The sequence below is a fragment of the Centrocercus urophasianus genome, unplaced genomic scaffold, assembly GCF_019232065.1.
Source record: "Centrocercus urophasianus isolate 14NV4802_14NV808 unplaced genomic scaffold, USGS_Curo_1.0 seq_10, whole genome shotgun sequence".
In the NCBI taxonomy this organism is placed as follows: domain Eukaryota; kingdom Metazoa; phylum Chordata; class Aves; order Galliformes; family Phasianidae; genus Centrocercus; species Centrocercus urophasianus.
In genome coordinates, this window is record NW_024884142.1 from 17338675 (window position 1) to 17363920 (window position 25246).

The following is a 25246-nucleotide window of genomic DNA, read 5'->3' on the forward strand; positions in this document are numbered from 1 at the left end:
ATGAAGAGGGATTGCTTAAATTCAGAGAAGAGAAATAAGAGAAACAAGTAAATACACTTCCGGCCCTACAGTAATATTTCCTATCTTCCTGGCACCAAACAGATGAGTACAAATTGGTATAACATGGTTCTTAAGGAAAATCTCTCTTCTAATATTGTGTAATCATCCACCATGATGGAATTATTATAACAGTTCCTTCATTATTTTCTTAACTTTTGCGCAGTAGAGAGAAATGCACCAAGTCCCAACTCCTAACAGTTTCTGGATTCTCAAACTTCTCCAGGGGACTGTGACCAGATGGCTTAATACTGTACAACCCCGTAGACTAGTTTACCATTTACACATTAAAATGCACTGCTTCCAAGTCTGTTAAATGCTTGTCTACATTTTGTTGTTCCCACAGTCTCAAACATAAGACTCACTTACAGCGACATGAACGTGCTAAGCTACTATTACTAACTTTCTAAAGCAGTGATACCAATACAAATCACCCTCTTATTAATATAATTGTGGCTATGCCAAAGAACTCTCAATCTGGCCTAACAATGAGGGTTTAATGCAATTCAGTAAAAGCATATGTAGTCTAGCCCTAAGTACTCTAAAAAGCCAAAAATGTGAATTCTAAGTTCCTGTCTTTATTGGTAAAATATACACAGCTTTAAACCACATTGATCTGTGCAAAACCGCATTGTCGGAGTTTCATCTCATAGTACTTCTCATTGGGTACAGTGTTGTAAGGCCAGCCAAATGTCCTGCATTAAGGCATCTAAGGTAAACTGTCAAAAGTGGAAAAATGGCATTATTGAACTGAATTATTAAGATCAAATTGTCTTGAAAATCAGAAGTTTCAGATACTCAAAATGTTTCATTATAAAAATAAACATCTCTGGAATTGCATGCCATAAAATATATCAAAAAAAATACCAATGTGTTCTTCCCACCCCCCCCACCCCCCATTTTTTTCCCCCAGAATAAATCCAAATATCTTTAGCAGAATGAAGAAAATTAAACTTGACTCTTTCTGTTAGGTTTTGTACTATTTTGTATCTTCTTACTTTTTATATTAACATAGATGTACAATAATAACTATTTACTATGATCAACAAGGAAGTATACACGTTTAAATCTTAATGTTAAGATAATTTTATTATAACATAATAAAAAAATGTATTGTTTGAACAATTTGAATAATTTTGCTGTGTAATTGTTTGTATGACATTTGTGTGCCATAGAAAAAAAAATTCCTAAATTTCAAGTGTATCAACTGGCACTGAATTCCATACAAACATGGGTGTTTGCCAAATATTGATACAATTCAATAATCGTTTCCATATTGTGAACTTTGGGACACTGCTGCTCATTCTTAAAAATTATAGACTATAAACAAAGGAATTATATACATCAGTTTAGAATTAATGTGTGATTACACGTGCTTTAATTTATGAAGCAGCAGCTTTGTAAGGAAACGCTTCCAGAGTTAGAAGTTATTTTATAGCAAACATTTCCATCTGTTCTTCCAACGCTGAAACTCTAAACATTCGCATACACACTCAGATTTACACATGCACATGCAAATAGTCCAAAAGGGCTATTCACAGGGAATTTTTTCAGGACTGTGACATACGTACAGATTTTAATTACAGGTCATGGAAAGGTGTTTTTTGATAGATTGAAAAAAAAAAAAAGAAAAAAAAAAGGAACATTTCAGCTCTATATTCACCATTAATTTTCTTCAGGACAAACACAATCCTACACAGAACCAAACGTTTCAGATGAATAATACTGCTTCACTGTCACAGAACTAAAGTAGCAACTGAAGAGCTATTTGTGAAAAGAGGTGGAGAGCGTGGATGAGAAACTCGTTAATTTCCTAAAGGCTCTCTACTGCAATAACTGCAATTTCTCTATTCAAATTATGTACTATATTAACTTTAAAGAATGTGGCTTAGCCAGAATTTGCTTAACTTTCTCACTATACCTACACTTACACTAAAATTTCAATTTCAGTAAAACACAATCCAATGGACTACTTGGAACTAGCATGTGCCACAATTTTTCAATAATCCTGGATTATTTGAGTTCATTTTTAATCACAGAAAAAGATGTGATACTTGTAATAGTACCTGAATGAGGCATTAAAAGATACAATCCTAAAACCAGCTATATATTTTGTGCCATGTCCCATGCAAAATACACATAGTAGTCATTAACTGACCACACAGTTCATAACACTGATTTGGCACAGTGTCTTCACAGAATGTGTCCCAGATGTTATTGTAAAGTTTTTATACATGTACAAAAACTAAAAATTAAAACCCCTTTATGATGCTAATAAATTGTCTAACTTCTATGACCATATGCAAGATTTCAATTCTTCATAAACATTTGAACTAATTTAGTAAACATTTAGAAAACTGTGTACTACACTACAGATTTTTAACGTGACAGCTGACAACATAAATTTTCTGGATGATGATCGAGTCAATGTTAGTGCAGCTGTAGCAACAGTAAGACATGCAAAAGCTTAACATTTAGTTTCAACTATTTGAGTGCATTTTTCATAAGATTCAAGGATTGCCAGTGATTTACACTCAATACATAAAGTCTAAATTGCCAGTAAAAATGGGAAATAAAATTTGAACCCCTTAAAATTATTTTGAAAGTATTTTTCAACTGCACAAATAAGGACTTAGGGCAAGACACTAAATTATCCATTTCCTGAAAATAAATAACACTTTAAACAACAATAGTTCTTTAGAAAGGAAACAATCACTGTATTGAAATTAATAGAAACACAATTCATGCATATTTTTATTACCTAAGTAATTAAAACAAAATATTTTGCCTACAACATTTATATCAGAAACCAAAATGCGTAGTCCTGGACGTTTGCATGTGTAAAGGCTGTGGAATTTGGCCACAGCTCTTCAGATGTAGCTGTTCTCTAAGAGATTAATTAAAAACAAAAAGTTAATTCTCAATGCACAGAATGCAAATCTTTGCCCTTACATTATACAGCTTTACTTTATGTTACTTTCCATCACAAAAACTACTGATACATTCATTCTACCTGTTGTAATTTTTATAAACCACAAAGGTCTGCTTCTTCTAGCATTCAGAGAATTTTGCAAAGGTTATTAAAATGTTTTAGGGAAAATAACATTTATTTCATTTGTCACTAATTCTTTTAATAGCAGCTAAATTGGGATTAGTATATCAAGGTCATAAATCACAAGCTCTGATAACTAACTTTGTTGATTGTTTTACCTCCAGGAAAAAGTTGCCTTGATTGCAGTGAATATTTCTACTAAAGATATTTTAAAATTTCACTTCCTGACTATCTTTTCCACATTCTGTTCTGTGTCATTAAATGCAGTGTAAAGCTCCACAAGTCCAAAGCTAATGCAATATATACATAATCTGATTATATTTTCTCTGAGTTAAATCATCTCATTTTGGAATACTGTGTGGGATTTTTTGTTTGCGTACTCTGTGCAAAAAAAGCAGCAGGTTCCAGCTTCTTAAGCATGTGCAAACTAGTGCAGAGAATATAAATTACCACTTTAAGCTTCAACATCAATCTAGAGTCCACCACAGGGGGCTTCTTCATCACCTGCAGTTTACATCTTCAGAAAGTTCAATTGTTGACACCCGTAGCTATCCAAAAATATACGCAATGCAATCCACAAGCTTTGAGGACTCCCTTGATTGCTGGCTGGCTCTACTGGGCCATATGTTTGATGTTTGGTAGTGAAATACAGGAACACGAAAGAGAAAACATTGCTTGACATGCGCTAATCCCTGAGCTTAGTCTTCCTGGAAAACTTAAGTCACTCATTATGCTCTCAGCTCAGAGTTCAGTTTCAGAAAAACACAGCAAACAGCGGCTGCAGAGACTGGTTAAACAGACCTCTTATAAGAGACTTTGCTCAGGAAGGCAAAGCTTGACTCAAGAGATTAGCCGCTAGTTGGGGAGTATTTAAACTCCGTTACAATTTTATTGTTTCTTAATTAGGTTCTTTTTTCTCTATCCAAGTGACTGTCCATCCAAATTGGGCCAGACCAGGCCAGGCAAAAAGGACATAAGCAGGTATGAGATAAATTATAAAAGCTTTTCTCAAGGCAAACACTGCGCTGTGCAAAAAGTGCACAGTAGCATTCTCTCTTCACTGTTTTGAAGGAAAGAGAGATCTCAGTATTTATTCCCATGCAGGTTTCCAAGAACTGACTCTCTGAGATATCTACTTCTTTTCAGCTCCAGGTATTTCCTGAGTCTGAAGCAGTTTGCATGACTAGCACTCCTCAATGAATCCCAGTGTTGAGTTTCATCTTGAAACATGTATACAAATGTTTTTTGCGTTCACAAACAATCTTAGATATGAAGCTCAATGTAATGCAACAGAAAATGGAAATGGAGAAGATTGTCAAAAGGCCACTACCATTCAGGAATTCTGAAATTTTAAAAGAAAATATACTAGAAAAAGAGAAATACTGGAAGATTTCAGAGTTTCACGCAGTAGATACTGTATATGCTCCAGATCTCCAAGTTTTCACAACAACTTCCATGAAAAATATTTTTTTCTTTAGGAATGGATTTGTTTCATTATTTTTATACCTTGATTATACAGTGTATGAATACTACTATAAAATAAAAGCATTCAGGATATTTTTTAAGGTTCAGCAACACAAAATACGTTTTTTTCTGTCATCGGTGATGATAAAAAAAAACTGCATAATAAAATGGATATGTATATACACACTGTAATTTCCAGATAAATCTAGTTGCCACTAATTGTTGCAAGATACAGAACAAAATTACTAAATATATTCACTTAAGAAAATAGTATCACAGTAAAGGCTATTATTTCATTAATTTATTACATAAAAGTATGGTAGTATGCTTTTTTACTTGTTAAAAAAAATAAACTTGTAACAGTATTCCAAAAATTCTATAATATTTAAGAATCTTTATATTTACCCACGCACTGGAATATTCATATTTCTTGCTGACTTAGCAACTTCTTCAAATTTTTCTATGCTCTCTTCAATAGAACAATTAATATTCATTTTGCTAAAAGATTCAGATGCTGCACCAAATACTGAAACCTCTGTAGCCCCTGCTGCAATCTGAAAAATACATTTCAACAGAACAGAATTATAACGCTACATTACAAGATGAGATTAAGTACTTAATTCCTTAAGACCTTCTGGAACTTTAAAGTACATTATAAGTCTTCTCTATTTCTGAAGTATAAGTTTAATTACTTTTTTTTTTTTTTTATCTATTTCATACAAATCAGTCAAATCAAACGTTGAGTGCATTGTCCTATGACAAATTTCCTTCTTCTTAGTAATCATGCACACATAAAAATATAAATACATAAATATATATTAAAATTCATTTCATTTTTTGCAAAAGTAAAGATCGCATAACATCTCTGAAACATTCAGCTTCCGTACAAAGTCAGCTCCTTGTCAGTGCCAAGAAGTCATTCTCACAACATCTGTGACCCACAAGTACATAGAGCAGCAGCAGTAACCAATAAGATTTCCTTGACACAGTTGACTGGCACGATCAAGAGCTCCACTGGTATTGGTGTCATAGCTGAGAACACAAAGAGGGCATTTGGATTCCGCTGAGAAAAGGCCTCAAAGCAAATACCAGCCTAGAAAATGCCTAATGTCAATGTGTGAGCTTCACTGAAGGGGTGATTAGCCCGAGCTTGTACTCAATTAATCAACTAACTAACTAAGGAGGCAAATCAGAACACTGAGAAAACATTGAAGCTAATTAATTAATTCTCACTTTCTGGTACAAATACTAGTAGCTTTCTCTCTCCAGCTCACTTTTCCCTTTATTTGCTGTTTCTGTGGGATGTCTTAACTTCAGCAACCACTACAGAAACAAAAACCCTTTCAAATAAAAGGATAAAAAAATATCAAGAACGGACAGAGTATGCACCTGCACCTGCAACTATTGTTTGTTTTTGTTTTCCCTTCACTATATCACTAAGCAGGGTATGCAGAGATCTAATTTAGTTTACACAAGTTGCCACTGCAGACAAAGCTGGCTGACTGTTGGTAACTGACTCACTTATGTATAGAGTTCTACTTAACAGAGATTACATGTGTGGTATAGAAACTGAACGACAGACTGTAGTCTGGACACCACAACTGTCCATCTGCAAAGCAGGTGCCTTCCAAATATGCCTGTCCTCTATCAAGGCAAAGCATGGAAGCATGAAACATTTTCAGAAAAAAAAACAACGTGAAGACAACTATCAATAAGCATTGCTTTATGAAGACTGAACTACACCATTTTGAGTCTTAACATAATGAATATTTACTCTGTATGAACTGGAACAGTTAAGAACTTTTGAAATGAAATGAAAAATTTAAGGAACCTAACACATTCCTCTAAACCATTTTCATTTAATTCACTCACTGCTTTCTAATAAGAAAAAATTCTGCAGAAACTTTTCTAGAGACAACAAGCTTAAGAAGGAAAAGGAGTTCTCCTTTTTGTGCAAATATCATTTATACAAATATTCAAGGACTGATTGATATTTCCACTGGTGTGAGAAATTAGGGAAGGAAAAAAATGAAAACACGGAGGAGGTAATTGTAAATGTCTTCTACAAATGCACTTACAGCTGAATGAAAACCTTTAAGATTAGGCGTGAGAACAGGATATTGGACTCCGGGATGCCGCTCAATGCCTCTCATTACTTCTTTGTGATCTGCCATCTAAAATACATAAATAATTTGCAGCTAATTTTTATATTATATATCTAAGCAAAAAAACAATGTCTAGTTCAGGTGTACCATTCGCAGAAAACAATAACAGCACAGGGATTAAACTGAGGTTGCACAAACGTCTTTTCTTGTATTTCTTAACTTTTGAGTATTTGAGTTGCAAGCATTTCAGTTCCACACGAATACAGAACTGGGATTAAAAATTCTGTAGTGTTTTGTTTTACATGTATATGTAAAAAAAAAGAATGCATTATACACTGACAAATTTTTTATGATGCTAATCTCTGATTGTTACTGCAACTTTAAACCTACCTTGATGGACTCCATAGGTGAAATCAACAGAATAAAACCATCCAAAACTTGAAAATGGAGCACTTTGATAAATGAGACATCAGATATGAGATAAATGAGACTTCACAAAATTGAAAACAATTGAACTTACTCAATGCTGCAACCAGCATATTTGAAAAGACTAAGAACAAGTGCTTAGTCTTTTCTTAAAAAATACAGCAAAATCCAAATTTCTGCATAGTGCAACATTTTAATATACTTGGGACTTTCTTTCCAAAAAAAAAAAAAAAAAAATTATTACAACAAAAGTCAAAGAACAATACTTTATTGAACACCTACTGAAGCATTTTTTTTCCTTAGCCTCCCCTCACAAGAGAAATCATACCTTGCAGGATACGCTTTTTTCTCACTCGAGATTACATATAGCTCCATGTATTAATCAAGAAGAAAAATCAAAGACTTATTTAAACTGTATATTATTTAGACAATTTATTTCTTGAAAAAGTGGGAGAAAATTAATTTTTTTTAATGTTGCCCACATTTGAAAACAACAGAGTTAACAACACAAGTAATTCCTACTTTGCATCTTTCAGATTTTGAGTTTTAGAATACTCAATCTACATACGTTTCAAGTGCTGTTTACATCAGTTTTCACATAAATTTCCAAACAAACAGTACTTTAAATATTTAACTGGATTTCTGATTACCTTCACGCTTGTGCAGAGTCAACTTAGGAGTACTATATGAAAAAATACATGAACTATGAAGCTTTCACTACTTGTTATTTGGAAAAGTAAGATGTGAAATAATGAGAGTTTGCAGTACGTGAATTCTAAGTATATTCTAGGTTACTAAGTGCCAATACTACCAGTAACCTAGAATCTCACATGACTGGTTTCCTATTATGAAAATGGATGAATTAAATACATCAGAAATATGCATGCCTGTTTCCTCCAGTGTAAGACCAACGTGTGCCTGTAAAGAAGTAGGTACATGGTACGTACAGAATGTCTTATAGACTGATACAACTTATTTCTCATCAGGAATCAAGAAAATAGCACAAAGTAAATTTCTGGAATTGCTTGTATGTAAACTGTATAGGTCTTTATAATTAACATATCTGATGAAGTTACAGAAAACATTCTGTCTTTCCTTATTTAAGAACAATTTTGCACTCCACAATTTAATAAAATTTCTGAGGGCAAAGGAGAACGTTTAAAACTAAATGATTAAATAAATGGCATGATTAAAATGATTAAATAAATGGCAAATGTTGGAAGTAATTCTACACTTTAAAGTTATAGCCCAACTTAAAATATATTAGGAAACCAAAATGACACAGTTTCAAACTGCATAAAACTGCCAGGTCCAAATAATACTTTATGTAGTACATTTGTCCCATTACTATTTTTCCTGTAAGTAAAATCCCATTTTAACACATGCTGCACGTTAGAAAATTTTAAATTGCAATAAAACATTTCTTTTCCAAATGTGTTTAAAAATAAGCTTTCTGATGGTAGGTATTTATAATTTTGGGCCATTTAAGTTATAGGTGTGGGGATCCTGTTTACATGGCATCTTGCTACTTGCTACCGTGGAACTTCTTTTAGCATTTTTTCAGCAACAGAATCTCTGGGAAAAAAAAAAAAAAAAAAGTGGATGGGAAACTATAAAAAGCTCAAAAATACCAAAAAAAGAAATAAGTGAATGAGTAATCTAAACATAACCAAGAATTTCATTCCCATGACTCACGAAAATAAAAAGGAGCAAAGAAAAGACAAAGTCAAGACTGCACTTCCTATCAAAGCAACACAATCTTATCTTTTAAATAAAGAAACATTTTAAGCACAACTTAAGTCATTAAAATAAAGCATTCAGACGTGGATTTAAGATAAAAAGGGATTGTTCACTTTTTCTGAAACTGTCATATCAGTACTAAATTTGATACTCTTAATGGCTGATAGGAGAAGAAAATAATTAGACAGGAAATGAAGAAGTCCATCTCTTTTTTTTTTAGACTTTTCCTTCACATGCTTAAAATCTTTGTGTTATTCTCTGTTGCTGTAGCAGCAAAGATTGATGATACTTAGCATAGGCACTTTAACGAACACAAACTGAAAGTACACTGCCACCCAAGATATTCTGTAGTTATATTTCTCTTATCCTTTCTTTAGGTTCCTCTCTGATGATCCCAGAAACACTGAAATAAATACGTGTGTGCTCTATAGCCAGTTTGCTCTGCTATCTCAAGAACAAGAAGAAGTATGACCATACCATGTTTTTCTCAGATGAAAGCCTGGAATGCAGGACACATTCTCAACAGCTTCAATTGGACAAACTTTTTATACATTTTAACAGAAGATGTGCAAATAAAAATGTTAAAAATTAGCATATTTTCTCACATCAATTATACACATGTATTACTTTGTAAATAACTCGTGTGGTCCTTACTAAATATACAAATACTCAAATGCTTCTGTGTATACAGAGGAATCTCAGAGTCAGTTGCCTTGCTTTGGTGCTAGGGAACATTCCCCAGTTTGCACAAGTTCTGTAACTATGTTTTCTTCCTCTAGAAAATTTCTTATGTTTGGGAGCGACGATGATATCTAAGATTTCAGCTATGGAAGAAACAAGAAAGCTGGAAGCAAGAAAAAGCTGGAAGAAGGTTCAGCAGAGGATACTCCAAACAGCTCTGTTAAAACTATTTCCCTTTTCGGTCAAAAGCTGAGGTTCTACTCTGCCTCCCTGCTGGAGAAACAGCACAGTTGTGGAGCAACCAACCCCATGCTTGGCCATGTACCTGTTGACTAGATTCTGGCTATGTCTCAGATAGATACGACTTCCTATCTTGAACTGTCAAATCACCATAGACTTGCCTCAGTATGTGCCACCCCCGGTTACATTCACCCACCTTGCTCTGTTCTTGGGCACTGCTGGAATACCCCTTTGTCAACAAGGCTACAGCCTCTGGTCCTCTGGTTATTGTGTTTGGATCAAGGTTTCCTTTCCCTTCTGGAGCAATCTGTTCTTGCTGTTCTTTCACTCTACTGAGTTATGAATTTAACCAGTTTTTTGCAGAACTTCTGTTCAACTGTTAACACTGATTGTGTCTGTATTCACTGCAGGTGACTCCCACCTCAGGGCATGCAACACGTGGCTCTGGCTAACATTAGATTATAATTTGAAGCTATAAAACCTTCATGTTCCAACAAGCCCTTCAATGGATGCAGCTGAAAACAATAAAAATACTTTCAGCTTGTTATTTTTCATTGGAATACGCTGTGGGACAAAGACAAAGACATAAAGATAGATAAAGGTGTGTAGAGTTTATATATGTATGTGTATGCATTGAGACTACATTTTGATAATTAGTTCAACTTCAGTAATCTAGATAAAACCATAAAACGTGAAAACTGCATAAACAGCATCAGACAACAATATCTGATTTTACAGACACAGTGTATTACCCCAGTTCCACTTTCGTGGATAAGTATACAGGCTGTACTCTTGGAAAACTCCACTGCATGGAATGACACGTGAATTTCAATTAGAAATTGTGATGATTTTACATACCTGAGGCACCCATTTGGATGAAACGAAACTGGTCACTTCTATTACTGGAAGGCCTGTTTTAGAAAGCCGGTTGATTAACTCTATTTTGGTATCAGTTGGGACAATCACCTGTGAACATGGAGACATATTATCATAAAGCATTTCATTCAGCAAGACATTTTTATAAGTGACATGTTCCTAGCAATAATCCATACATGAGTTATAAAATAATGAACTATACTTGTACTATGCAATTTACTGAGAGAGGAAGCTGACATTCAGGGAAAGCACTAGATGGTACACAAGATTCTACTCCATTTTTTCCACCACAAAAATAAAATGAGGAAACACTTCCATATAACTGATTATAGATCTGTCCTCACATCAGCCTGGAGAAGAAGCAACAAAGGAAACTGTAACAGAGAATAGTCCAACCAGAGAAATATTGGGGTAAAAAATAAAAGCTCCACAACTGAGGCAGAGTTGTTCTCCCATTCTGGAGTACTACTAACTCTACCAAAACCTTTTATATAAGTAACAATATAACTAAGATTAACCACCCACTTATGAAAGGGATTATTGTTTGGGTTTTGACAAACATACTGTGTTTTAAATAGTCCCTTTCAATTTACTTCTATACTCCCTATACTCCTTTAGGCAATAATTTCATTTCCTCAGGAATTATGACAAAATCTATCATACTGTTCCTACTGTATATATATACCTGCATGTTCCATATTACAAGCATAGCTAGTGTTTTGTTATAACAGAATGTGATTAGCTGACAAAAAATCCAGAGGAAAAAAAGGTGGTGGAATAAAATAAAGGCTACTTAATCAAGTATTGCAAGAGGTGATGCAATTTAACATTTGGCTAAACAGTAACATGCTTTAATTCTATGCAAGACAGTTATTAATATACATAACTATATTCTATAAAATGGAAGAAATATGATTAGTATGACACACGTATTTTACACAATGAAAAGAAACTGATATCCATGTCAAGGTACGCAAAAAAAAAAAAGAAATTACCTTTTCATTTTGTAAACCATCCCTTGGCCCAACTTCTACAATCTTTATGTACTCCGGCAGTCCAGATACTTGGGATTCCTGAAACACAAAACAATGAAGAGCTCTAAAATAAAAGGCACAGCTTGCACTTCTCCTGTTATTCCAGATATAAAGTCATACTGTCAACAGTGAATTTAAAAAAAATCTGTGAGAATATGTTCCACACCTTCAATTAGGGAATGAAAAGCAGAAGTTACTGACATATATGTTCCACAGCTACTCTGAGGCCAAAAATGCTTATTTTGAGAATATACAGAAAGCCATAAATGAACATTTTGTTTTACAAAGTGAGAAATATTCCCATTCCTAAAAGCTTCCCAACAAACAAGTGTTACCATCCTCTAAACTTTTACCTGAATGTTCTCAATTTAACCAAACACTTACTTCTGTGTAAAGGTTTGCAAGACTAGGCTATAAATCTGAAAAGAACAGGGCAAAGAAGTCAAGAAATGTTGAAGAGATTATTAGTAAAAGATGAAAGTAATTCCTCTGCTGGAAGATGAAGGCTTTAAAGAAGGATTTAAAGGGGAACAAGGAAGGCCCCTGGTAGACAAGAGGAATTTTCCAGGTGTAAGAGAAGATCCAAAAAGCAGGAGGCTCAAAGGAGGGAAAGAAGGCAGCAGTAAGGTTATAGGGCTAAGGAGAGCATGGGGAGTTGAAGGGGGAGGAACGAGAAACAAGAGCAGAAAAGCAGGTGAGGGGAAATGAAACTTCCTTTTTTATTATTTAGCTGCTCTGTTATTGAATCAAGTTGACAGGTGTGGCAGTTAATGTAACCTGCGCCTTGAAGTCCTGAAACACTTCAGAGTAGTTGCTTAGTTTGACCCCCAAATGCAGCGTGTCTTTAAAAAACAAATCAAATGGCCAACCTCGGGCAGGCAGCCAGCCCCTGGATGAGCAGACAGGATGAAGAATACAGGCAGCCCCACCAGAAGCTCTGGAGGTGCCCTGTTTTCTATACTGCACTAAATCCAGGATCTTATTTGGTGTCTTCAATTCGTGCTAAAGCCCTTGATGGGATTACTGCAAGCTACCTGCGGGACAGTAGCTCTCTCACAACCATGTCCTCCCCTGGCAGCTAAACTCTGCTGCATCCATGAAGCTGTCAGCTCCGGGGGACCAACCCTGCACACAGGAATCTGAGTTTGCACAGAGACCAAGCACAGCCCACAGAATTCATCTGTGCCACACATGAATGTTGTGAGACCAGTGGTCTTATTCAAAATGTGCATTTCATCCCTTCCTTATTAGTAGCATCAGTGTAGTTTGAATCAAAGTGCTGCTAATTCCTCCTCACAGCAATGGAAAATGAGCCATCTGCACCGTACTTCTACAGCACCTTTGGTTTTCCCCCGCCTTCTCAGCGCCCATGGATTAAAGGAAGCTCTCTACAGTAACAGGCGACATACTGGCCAAAATACAATAAACGTATTTCAGAGCATTTACTGTATATTTATCTGAGCTCAGTAAAAAGAATGGGAAACAGCTGTATAGTATCTATTTGATCACGTGGAACATCTGGTAAGTTAAAACTTTGTCAGGCTGTGCTAAGCCCACACTCGCTGACAGTATAAACCTACTTAAATGGGAAGGTAAAACCTTCACATCTGCTGTATATTGTTCCTCCTTTTTCTTTTTTTTTCCCCTCGAGTTATTTTCACAAATATGGCACAGCTTCAAGCATAAATCTGGGTTATTTCATGATTATAGATCCTTCTTGTTACAAGACAAATGCCACAGTGTTGCTGTGAATAGAAGCTGTGACTGGGAGAAAAAAAAAAAGTGGGGGAAAAAGAAAAGGAAAAAAAAAAAGGAGCTAAAATAGATAATGCAAAGCTTAATTTAGAGCATGAAAAATATCCATAAAACTTCGGTGGCAAAAATGTTCAACTCCTAGGCCAAATCCTGTAAATCCTGCTCAATTCCTACTGTTGTAAAACTTCTGTTTGAATGGAGGAGTTGTACCTGTTCTTACAGAACAGCTCAAGCATGCTCACTGTACGATGTGTTGTAGTCACTTACATGGCCGACCAGTGGACAAGTGGAGCTCTACAGCCCTCGGACTTCACAAAGACAAAGTGAACTTCAAAAAGACAAAGTGCTGCAGAAAGCCATTCCAGCATTGATTTATATTCTCCACTTGTGATATTACAGGCATACCGTATCTGATTTTCTCTGTAGCCTTCTTGCTCATCAGTCAGTCCCAATTTAAACTCTGTTCTTGACCACAACACTGACAGGGTACAGGCTGATTTTCTTGAGGACAAGTCACGAAATGGAAATTCAAGGCAGCGCTATAGACAAATCCTGACTTTCTTCATGCTAATGAACTAATGGCTTAGAGTAAACACCTTGGCCCTCAGACCAGGAAAGACTTGCTTTGCATTACATTATTTCTGATTTCACCTATTACATTCTATTGCTTTGTCTTCAAGATCACCCAGTTCCTCCTGTCTGCTATCCAGTGCGGTACTGACATGGTCTCCTGTTTTTCTGTCATCAGTAGACAGACATTACTAATTTCACAACTAAAACACTTGGACTACCATGAGTATACCTCATTTTAGCAAAAATACATTCAATTCAATACATTTGAGCTAGCACTATTGAAGAAACACGTTAAACAAAATTATCTCAGGATCTCCGCCAGCAATGTCTCTTCAGTATAACATCTACTTTCAACATTATCTCTTAGTTCCTCCTCAGCCAGCTTCTTACTCATTTCGCAATTCCTCTTCTCATCATCTTTCTCCCCACCTTAACATACAAATTTTCTTGTGCTGTACTGCCAAAGCTCAAGTAACGAGCAAAAAAGACACAAAGACGAATTCAGTCCCATGTACTATTCACACATTTTACAGTACATAATCACTGAATAAAGCTCATAAATAAAGAGGGACTATTTTACATCTTCTCAGGCAGTATCTTTTAGAGTCTGTATTCCAAGTTGAATTTGAGGGGAAAGAAACATCTCTTCACCTTCACTTCACTTGTCCTACGTTCACAGGACTCAGTAACCAAGCAGTTAGGACTTACTTCCAAGAAGCTGGAGATACGTACTTGACAATGCAATCAGAAAATGAGACTCCCTGTTTACTTGCTCAGTCTTCTGATCACAGTGTCACACTTGCAGAGTATGTGGATGCCACTTAAAACACAGCTGAAGAAGCGAGCACAGCCACTAGTCGTTCTGTGCCAGGCTCAATGTCACTTGCATGCACTAGGCAAACATCAAATCCACAGAACAGACTGAAGTCTTGAAGAGTTTACGTGGAGTTTACTATCTGGATGGTATCAGACCTTAACCAGAACTTCTTGAATTGAGGAATGGAATCTCCTTAACTCTAAAACAGGGATTTTAAATGTGCACCATCCTCTTGGGTAAAAGGGAAGGGTTTTCAGAACCAATGAACAGAAAGACTTAAGAGACTTTTGATACCTTTAAGTATGGCATTAAATGGTCTATTTCTGCAATAAACAGAAAAATGAGAAATAGCTTTTATATTTGAAGAGAATCCAAAAACGATGAACCCTACAGAAATACACAAGTATTTATGTTAGACACTAAACATGCAAGGCAAATCAGTTTTGTTTCAGAAAAATAATACATAACTTTATTATATGAACTACTTTCATGTAATGAAATATAAAAAGTAGTTATGGCAGATAGTTAGAGGTGACTGTTTATTGAATTATATACTGGCTCTGTTAAAAAGTAATGGCTACCAAAGCACAATGTTTGAAATATCAAAAAGGAAATAGATGACATAAAAGACTAAGAGCCTAGAAAATTTGTTTTTTCCATGTATCTAAGCCTTGCCAAGGGAGAACAAAAAGCATATAAAACCACAAAAAAAACTGCCTCCCTCTAAACAAAATCCAGCCAAAGAGTCTTTAAAAAAAAAAAAAAAAATTAGAAAAAGGAAAGCTATGCTGTTCAGCTTGAGACTCTGGATGCCAAATTTCTGTAAGGAAATATTTTCCCTGAGTTATAAATAGCTGAACATTCAAGTTTATTATAGAAAATCCTAGTAATCCTTAATTAGAGCAGTATAATTTAACATAACCATAAATGTAATCAAATTAAAGAAACATGCTTTTTTAAGCTCTGTCACTGCTTCAAAACTTCTAATAAAGGCACTGAGGTTTATTCAGACTTCTGACTTTCATTCCGTGCAGCTCACCTACATGGGGATTAACAGCACTGGCAAATATTATCCAGAGATGATCAAAACTAACTAAAGAGACCCCAAAATAAGAGAGAATAAGTTGAAGGTTTTGTCTTTTCAATCCAGCTGAGATGAAGCTCTGCTTTCCTTTTCCACAAGGTGGTGTTCTCTCATAGAGGACAACTGAGTAAAAGCAGGTCCAACTCATAGAAAATTTGCTGAAGAGAATGGTTTTAAAGACAAATCAGCAGGGATGTGGCATCATGACCTCGTATGCACACGTGCAGCAACATGGATAAATGCCCAATAACTGAGTAAAGACTCTGAGATAAAAAATACAATTGCTGGAAGGAGAACAAAGAAAACAGTGGTCAATTTTCTGAACACACACACATCTCTAAACTTTACAAGACATAGAGGAAATAAACAGGAAAAAATTAAAATATTACTATAAATCAAACAATGATTGAAGTGATATTGCAGAGACTTGTTTATACTGTTCATGCTATGGGAAGCTGCTTATAAAAGAGATTCATTCCCAATCTAACTAGGGGAAAAGGTGGGGAGATTCACCTGGAAATACGAAGAATATATACAAATATTCAGAAAACAGAGGGACGCACCTGGTAAATATTCCTCTCGTGAGGCCCCATCTGGAGTACTGCGTCCAGGTCTGGGGCCCTCAGTACAAGAAAGACAGGGAGCTGTTGGAGAGGGTCCAGAGGAGAGCCACGAAGATGATCAGGGGACTGGAGCACTTCCCCTACAAAGACAGGCTGAGGGAGCTGGGCTTGTTCAGCCTGGAGAAAAGAAGGCTATGGAGTGACCTCATTGCAGCCTTCCAGTACCTAAAGGGAGCCTACAGACAGGAGGGGAATCAACTTTTTGAAAGGGTAGATAACTGCAGGACAAGGGGAAATGGTTTTAAGTTGGATGTTAGGAAGATCTTTACTATGAGAATGGTGAGGTGCTGGAACAGCTGCCCAGGGAGGTTGTGGATGCCCCGTCCCTGGAGGTGTTCAAGGCCAGACTGGATGGGGCCCTGGGCAGCCTGGTCTGGTATTAAGTGTTGGAGGTATTAACTGTGGCAGGGGGGTTGGAGATTCATGATCCTTGAGGTTTCTTCCAACTGAAGCCATCCTATGATTCTATGAGAAAGATAAACTGAGCATCCATCCCAGAATATCTATTACATGCTGCTGACACAATTGCTGGATAACCATTAGCCAGGAGCACATGTCAGTAGTAAAGTAATTCAACAGCCCATGAGACATTTTCCAGAAGTAAATTGTTCATTTGATACTACTGCACACTCACAACTTTAATAGAAATACCACAGTCAAATGCTTTGCAAATGCTTTAGAAATTCCATTTGCACACTGGAGAAACAAACACAGAATCACAAAACGTTTGAGGTAGAAGGAAACTCTGAATTTCATCTGGTCCAGCATCCCCTGGTGAAACAATGCATTTCAATAAAGCAATGCGTAACACTTAGGATTATCATTACTGTATGTAATCCTGATTAATTAAATACTGGCTGATTAATTATCATACTTATACTGACTAATTAAAATAATTGTTGCTTGTTTGTCTTTTACAAATTCTATTTTGTTCATTTCTCTAGTTTGACAATTTTGACAAAAAAAAAAAAACCTGGAAAATTCAGAAGATGGATGGTACCTGAATAAACAGTTCTATAGGAAAGTACTGGGATATTAAACTGGTAGCAAACTGAATAAGAGTCCATAACACTTACTAGAAAAAACAAAAGTGAAACAATAACCCTGGTCTTAGGAGATAAACAGATGTCAGAAATTAAAAAGGCAGCACAGCATTTGATGAGTAGAAATACTAGGCCTAATTTTGGACTATGCTTCAAAAAAAGAATTTGACCAACCAAAGAGCGGCAAAATAGAAAATCAAAGTAATTTGTAAATGAGCTTCATTCTATAAAATAGAGTTGTATGCAGAGTTAGCATCCACATGCAAAGAACCCACTACCTCCCTGGGCAACATGTGCCAGTGTTTGACCACTTTCACAGTACAAAACATTTTTTCTGATCCTTAAATGGAATTTATCCTTCAGTATGTGCCCACTGCCTCTTGACATGACATTGAGGAGAGCTTGACTTCTCCCCATCAGTGTTAATGTACTGATGTATTAATATATACATCAGTAAGATGTCTCAAATCTGTTCTTCAGGCTAGAAAATCTCATCTCTTTCAACCTCTCCTCATCTGAGGGATGCTCCTATCTATTATCACTGCTGTGGCCCTTTGCTGGATTCAATCCAGTACATCCATATGACTTCTAATGGGAAGTAAACATACAGCTACTACTTTAGCCCACCTCTTCAAATTTAACTCAAATGTGCTTATAACTTCTATCAGAAGGCTTGTGAGAGCTTATGAAAGAGATTTACATATATCAGGAAATTATATAAATTGAGAATTCATTATTGCAAAGTAGTACATCTAACATTTCCACCATCATTTCCTTTAATTGTGAAATCTAAATATAATCTGCTATCACACCTATTAAATTGTTGCAAGGCTGTTTACACCTAAATACAAGTCATACAGAAACAAAATAAATGTGATTTTAAACACAAGGGGAATTCAGCCAAACGATAAATGCTTATGCTGCCAGAGTGGACAGTTCTTTGGTATAATTAGGTTAACAATGAGGACTGTAATAGTCAAGAGAAAAGTAGAATCACTAAGGTTGGAAATGACCTCCAAGATCTTCTACTTCAACCATCTACCAACCACCAATACTGCCCGGAAAAGTCACCAAATACAAAGAATATTAACTAAGAATCAGTAAGAAAAATCTGCTACCTTGTTGAGACAATCTTTTAGAAAAATAATTCTATCAAGCAAGCAGAATTTTCATGAACTGATAGATCCAAAATTAACAAATGACATCAACTAATTTTTTTTATAAACGTTGCACTGTTAAGAAAAATACACGAAACTAGAAAGTTAGGTTGTACTAACTACACTACTCACAAACATATGCTCATGAATTAAAAAAGCAAACTATGATCCATTCATTACCATTCCTTTTGGAAATCCTTTAGAATAGGACAGAATAGAATAGAAAGCTACACTAGTCAAAGTTTAAAAGCAGTATTCATCTCAAGGTTAAGAAAATTCTGTACAGTTGGTTGAACCTGGCTACTGTCCCAGTCCCAAGGCCACCCTAATTTCCCCACCCGCTGCCAGATGCAGGCAAACATTTCTTTACCCTGAGTGACCACAAATGCTAGGAACAGAATATAGCCTGCTTCTACCCCTCTTTGTGTCTTTCCATCATTTGCACCTAAACAGAAGAGTTAGCAGTTCTTAATGGCCACTACTGCAAGTAGAGGCCAGCAACATAATATGTTCCACAGCAGCAGTTGTAAGCTATTTCTGAAAATTAGCATTTGGACATTAACTCTCTCTGAGCCCACTGCACTGCCTCCTTATTCAGTGGAGGCTGCAGTTATTAGATGCTGTGAGAGTCATCCCAAAAGAGAAGTCCTGAGAGGACATGAAAAACACAGAATCACAGAATCATACAGAATCACAGAATGGCCCATGTTGGAAGAAACCTCAAGGATCATGAATCTCCAACTCCCCTGCCACAGGCAGGGCCACCAGGCTGCCCAGGGCCCCATCCAACCTGGCTTTGTACACCTCCAGGGATGGGACATCCACAGCCTCTCTGGGCAGCCTGTTCCAGCACCTCACCACTCTCATAGTAAAGACCTTTCCCCTGACATCCAACCTAAATCTTCCCTCCCTCAACTTAACACCATTTCCCCTTGTCCTGCTGTTATCTACCCTTTCAAAGAGCTCTCTCTGATACACAAATACAAATCCACTTAAAAGAAAAAACGTGTATGCAGTCATGTTAGGCCACATTCTGCTAGGAGAATCACCAGGAATCAGGAGAGTACTAATAAGCGCGTGTGTCTGTTTCCCAGCATGGTATATCCTAGATCTTAGCAAAATGCAGCAAGAGATTATACATAACAACTGATATTATTATACATAACAACTGATATGATTAAATAAAGCAACTCCTTTCTGGATAGAAGGAAATTCATTTCAGGCCAAACACAGAAAAGCATGTTTTCCAAACAATCTTATAGACTTCATAAATTGATATAATCTCTGCTTGCAGGAGTCAAACATGGGGAATAAGAGAAGTCCTCATCCCTCAGACTGTTTTTCTTTACAGCACAAGAGATGAACTCTCGCATCTTTTGTGTGCAACACCTGCTGGATATTGTTTTCTATGATGCAGTTTACCCTTGACTTGCAGCGGATGTCCTTAGCTGATCAGAGATGCAAATAAAACCTGCAGCTGCCTCCATCAGATAATTCGCCTGTATAACCAATTCTAGTGAACTCCGCTTGAACTACAAATACACCCAGAAACCCTGACTCCTTCCTTCTTGTTTAACTGAAAGAGCAGTCATACATTTGAGTACTGTTTAGGAATGTCTACTTCTACATTTCTTTTAAAAGCCAAAGTACTAATATTTTATTAATACATTTTTAATACAGAAAAGAAGTTCTTTCCTGTCATATTCTTCAAACTACATGAAAGATTAAACCGACATTCTTTCTCAGACTATTTCTCATTTTCCTCTTTCATGAGTTCAAAAGTAATACAAACAGGCTTAAAATTCCCTCGTCACTTTTTTTATCATATCGTGCATTTGGAATGCATTCTGAAACTACTGTTACTTAAACAAATTGCATAGGCTACCATACTGATCTCACAGAATCCTGTACTTATTAATGACATTTCAGTTTCCTCATAAACTGGATTTTCTTCTCAATCTCTTCATTATTTGATGCAAGCACAGAATGTAACAGTATTATTTCTTCCAGGTTTGAAGAACTATACAGAAATACTACATCAGGCATGTGCGTGTTTTTCCCCCAATGGCAGTGCATAAAACAATGAGTTGCTAGACTACATTCTTTGGCATCAGTTCTAACGCAGTCCCTGCTTCATAACTCTTCATATATTGCTTCCAACCCCAAAACAGTGCAAAGCACAGGTACAGTGAAATGATAGAACACAATTTAACCGGTCATTATGTCTCAGGTACACAGTAACAGCTATGCTGGAGAGAAAATTAAGAAAAGTAATTAAGAGAGCAAAACCTATCAAGACTACCTCATCACAGAATCATAGAATGGACTGGGTTGAAAGGGACCTTTAAGACCATCTAGTTCCAATCCCCCTGCTAAAGGCAGGGACACCTCTCACCAGAACAGGTTGCTCAAAGCCCAGCACAGCCCCATGGAGGGGGCAACCCCAACCTTACTGGGCAACCTGTTCCAGTTGGAACACTAGGCACAGGCAGACTATCCAAACTGCTGCTCTGACAGCCCTAGGAATATGAAATGTCAGGAACTGCAGACTCAACATCTAGCAATAGCAACAGCTAGTTCTAACAGCAACTGCAAATCACACCCCATTCGCTGCCGTGATGTTGGATGCTGTGAAACGAGCAGGACTATCACAAGAAAGATACTCAGAGGGATAAAACCAAGCCCATAGGCTAATCCAAGCCTGCGAAAACAAAGATATTCCTCCTCATTTCATAGAATCATAGAATCATAGAATCACCAAGGTTGGAAAAGACCTAAAAGATCACTCAGTCCAACCGTTCACCTATTCCCAATAGCTGTTTGTGCATGTATATGACATAAAATAACATGACAGAATAAAAAAGTTAAACGGAGTATGTCAACTAACAGACTCCTGGATGAGTCTGAACTCTAAATCATCACGGACAACTTGAATTGCCATTTTCTAAAAAAAGAAATTTTTGCTATTTTCTACAAATGGAGAGCATGTGTTATCACAGAGTTTTGCATACAAGTGTCAATCACAGCTAACAACAGTTCATGCAATCTAAAAGCAGACAGATGTTCTGTAGTCACAGATGACTTTGTAAAATTTACAAAATAATGACAAAGGGAATGTATTACTGGAATCAGGCAGTAGCAGAGGCACAGATGACCACAGTTAGACTCATGTTACAATGGAATCATTAATAATAAACAGGACTACAGGCCTATTGTTAGTTAGATCTCAGCATTGTTGGTCACTTTAGCAAAAACTAAAAATGTATTTTCAGGACACAGTGTATACATTACCATTTTCTGTTTTCCTAAATGCTTCCCTTGGCTAACAAGCAGCATTTCTCCATTAACCAAGTTGATTTGCAGCCAACTCACTTTCATCCATTTCCCTATCTTGGTCAAAGTCTGGAAAAGCAATTATACTCTGCCATCTGGGTTGGATGAAAAGGATACAGAGAACTGTGATCAACAGCATACTGATGACACTGGAGCCAAAACCTCCCACACTTTCCTTTACTATTATTTATGGTAATAGCATTATGGTGTGTATGGTGTTTTACAGGCAAGACTGAAGACAGAATTCTAGAATGCAGAAAGAGTGGTGTTTTTCCACACACACTGAAAAAGCAGAGGCATGATCACTATTACAAGACCAACATGTGAAAGCAATTTGCCCTTCATAATACTTTGGGATATCAATGGCAAAAAAAAAAAAAAAAAAAGGCTACACTGACAAGGCAGTCCATCCACTCTATCAGATATGCTCTTTGAATACCTCATTGTCAATAAAAGTGAGTTATGCATACATCCTCGAGAATTCAAGTAAAAAGCTGGAAGCAAATAAACTATCCTCAATTATTAGTGTCATCAAAATAACTTTCTGTGTCCAAAACCAATACCTAATCAAGGAAATTTTCAGCTCAAATACAGCTGGCTCACCGCTGCGTTTTCCACAGCTCTCCCCAAAAGACACTGATAAAAATGACAGTAATTTAATGATTATTTATTTAGTCACAGTTGGCAACTTGTACTCCAGGAGAATCTGAACTCTATGAAGCTCCTTAGAAGAGTAACATCTGTAAAGTGTTACCATAATAATTTCCCAATAGCAGGAAGGAAATTATGGTATCTTGAACACTACAACATTCTCAGTATTGTAAAAGTGTTCCACTTTTCACAACAGAACCAGTAAAATGTGAACACATTTAAAGAATATCAATTTCTGACCATTTAAGTGATAACAATTAAAACTACTGAAAATTTTCCATATTTAAAATTCAGAAAAAGACAGGTGTGCTGCCTCACTTTTAAATAAATACATTAATTTTTTATCAGTTTTTATTAGCTTACTTCAAAGCAAACAATGATATGCCACTATAAAGATATGTTATGTACACTTGAGGCTTCTGACAAACTGGTTAAGTTTCCAGTGTACAGTATGTAGTATGAGCAGACAGCAATGTATAAGATTTTAACATATTCTATCATGCAAACCTGAAAACATTAAAGTGGAAAAGGCAGAAGAATATGAATGGTACTGGAGAAAAAGAGACAAATACTGGACAAAGAGAAAAACAGAATGGAATCATATCACTTCAGACTACTTTGGAATACAAGTTGTCAAGGCAAAATTAATCATGAGATCTCCTGATGTTATTGCTTCCACTTCTTGATTTTGCAAAGACTTTTTTCAGCCTTAATATTCTAGAAATTAAGATGTACAACATATGAAAAAAAGCATGTGCTGCTGTAGAATTCATAATAAGACCAGTGGGTCAACGTTAACTAAATGTGAAATATGTAAATAATATCTAAAAGAATTATTATTAGCTGTCCTTTCTTTTTAGTACCAAAGGATTGTTCTAAACTCTGAAGATAGGGAATAATCATTAGGATCTAAATGGCAATCCAGCATTACCATTAAGCCCAAAATGTCCTCACATGACCTTGTGATATAACTGAATTGGAATTTAAGATCCGTGAACAAGAATGTATCAACACTCTACACTGTTATTTACAAGTTTGCTCAGTAAAGTCAATTCACACCTTTACATGTACAGTCTTAAAGTTCCTGACAGACAAAATGCAGAACACAGGGACCAGTGGCCTTTTCTGGGACATGGAGTACAAGATATGACAGAGTATCTTAGAACGACATTTCTCAGCATTGTCAGCAATGGCCAAAAGCATATGACATAAGTCAACTGAGTAATATGGGCACAATTCAGATGGTTAATTTGCAAGCACCTTCTGAGATGCATCCCACTTGACTGCCAGCTACCACTACACAGGTCTCCCGTAAATCCTGTTTGGTATTGACCAACAATCTGAGATGTTCCAGTTACCTCAGACCATCTGAAACAGTACCAGTCAACTATGCTTAAGCAACTGCATCAAGTTCTAAAGATGAAAAGATGACAGAGAGATGAGATAAGACAGTTCTCAATCACCAGCACACTCCTCTCCATACAGCCAACAGCCAGCTGGCTTAGCAGCTAAACTAAGCCATCTCCACACCATTCAGGCAAAGTGAGAAACAGCAGGTCCAACCAGCTTCCCTATCCTTTCTCTTCTCTTTCCCAATGTATACTTCATATAAGCTGTTTTGCCGTTTATAAAGCCAACACACAGCTCAACTCAAATTATGTTTCCAAGCTTTCAAAAATTCAGCTGTGATCAGCTACGGATTCAGTTAAATCTTTGTCCTAATCCCAGCGTTCCACATGATATACCTTCATCACTTAGCTTGCTCCCCCATTTCTCACATACTAACACCTATATTTAATCTCATCTTAACTACTTGCATTAAAAGTAAACCCTAAAGCCACATACAATTCCTTTCCAGATGCTGCTGTTCAATTATTTCCCAGTGGGTTTCACCTAACATTCCACCAATGTCCTCTGGCGCTTCAGTCCACATCTCATGCATTTAAAGCCTTTAAACTTTTTTTTTTTTTTTTCCAAGAAACTCATAAACTAACACCTTTATTCTCATACAAAACAGCTAACAGCTGTGGACAAAAGAAAAAAAAAAAAAAACAACAGCCAAACAAAGAAGAAATATCTATCCAATACAGCATTTTACCAACATACTGCTAGCAGTTTCTGCATGTAATAAATCTTTTTTTTTTTTTAAAGCTGCTGAGAAGCACTCTTAAGTACATTTAATCCAAACAACACATTCAAACGGAACAACTGGAGTAAGTTTCATTCATTTATATCAATCCAAAAAATAAATTCCTGTTTAACAAAGGAATTATCTAAGAACAGTATGAGGTACAGCAACATTATGACAGAAAGTATAATGTACTCCCTATCTCCTGCAGCCTCTGTTTCACAATCAGATTTCGTCCCAAACAATGCTCAAAATCTTCACTGCCAGTCGTTACATTTAACCCAGTGAAAGTCGGGAAAGTTGATTACTTTCAACTGAATACCTTGTGATAAAAAGAAACCTTAAAAGTAACCCTGTAAGGTTTTTCCTGAAATGCATATCATGCATTTATCAGTTTTCTGACTCCT

General features: G+C 36.2%; 1 protein-coding gene across 3 annotated transcripts in view; it reads right to left on the reverse strand.

Moving 5' to 3' along the window:
- The window catches only part of HMGCLL1 (3-hydroxymethyl-3-methylglutaryl-CoA lyase like 1), a 98851-nt gene that overhangs the window by 41318 nt on the left and 32287 nt on the right, over positions 1-25246 (reverse strand). For 2 of the 3 annotated variants that reach the window (XM_042819468.1, XM_042819459.1), the window contains exons 2-5: positions 11637-11714; positions 10624-10731; positions 6652-6747; positions 4979-5127 (exon numbers count right to left, since the gene is read on the reverse strand). In XM_042819468.1, the coding sequence (XP_042675402.1) occupies positions 4979-5127; positions 6652-6747; positions 10624-10731; positions 11637-11714 (431 nt within the window). The remainder of the gene's footprint in view (positions 1-4978; positions 5128-6651; positions 6748-10623; positions 10732-11636; positions 11715-25246) is intronic. The other variant, XM_042819477.1, reaches the window with a different exon arrangement.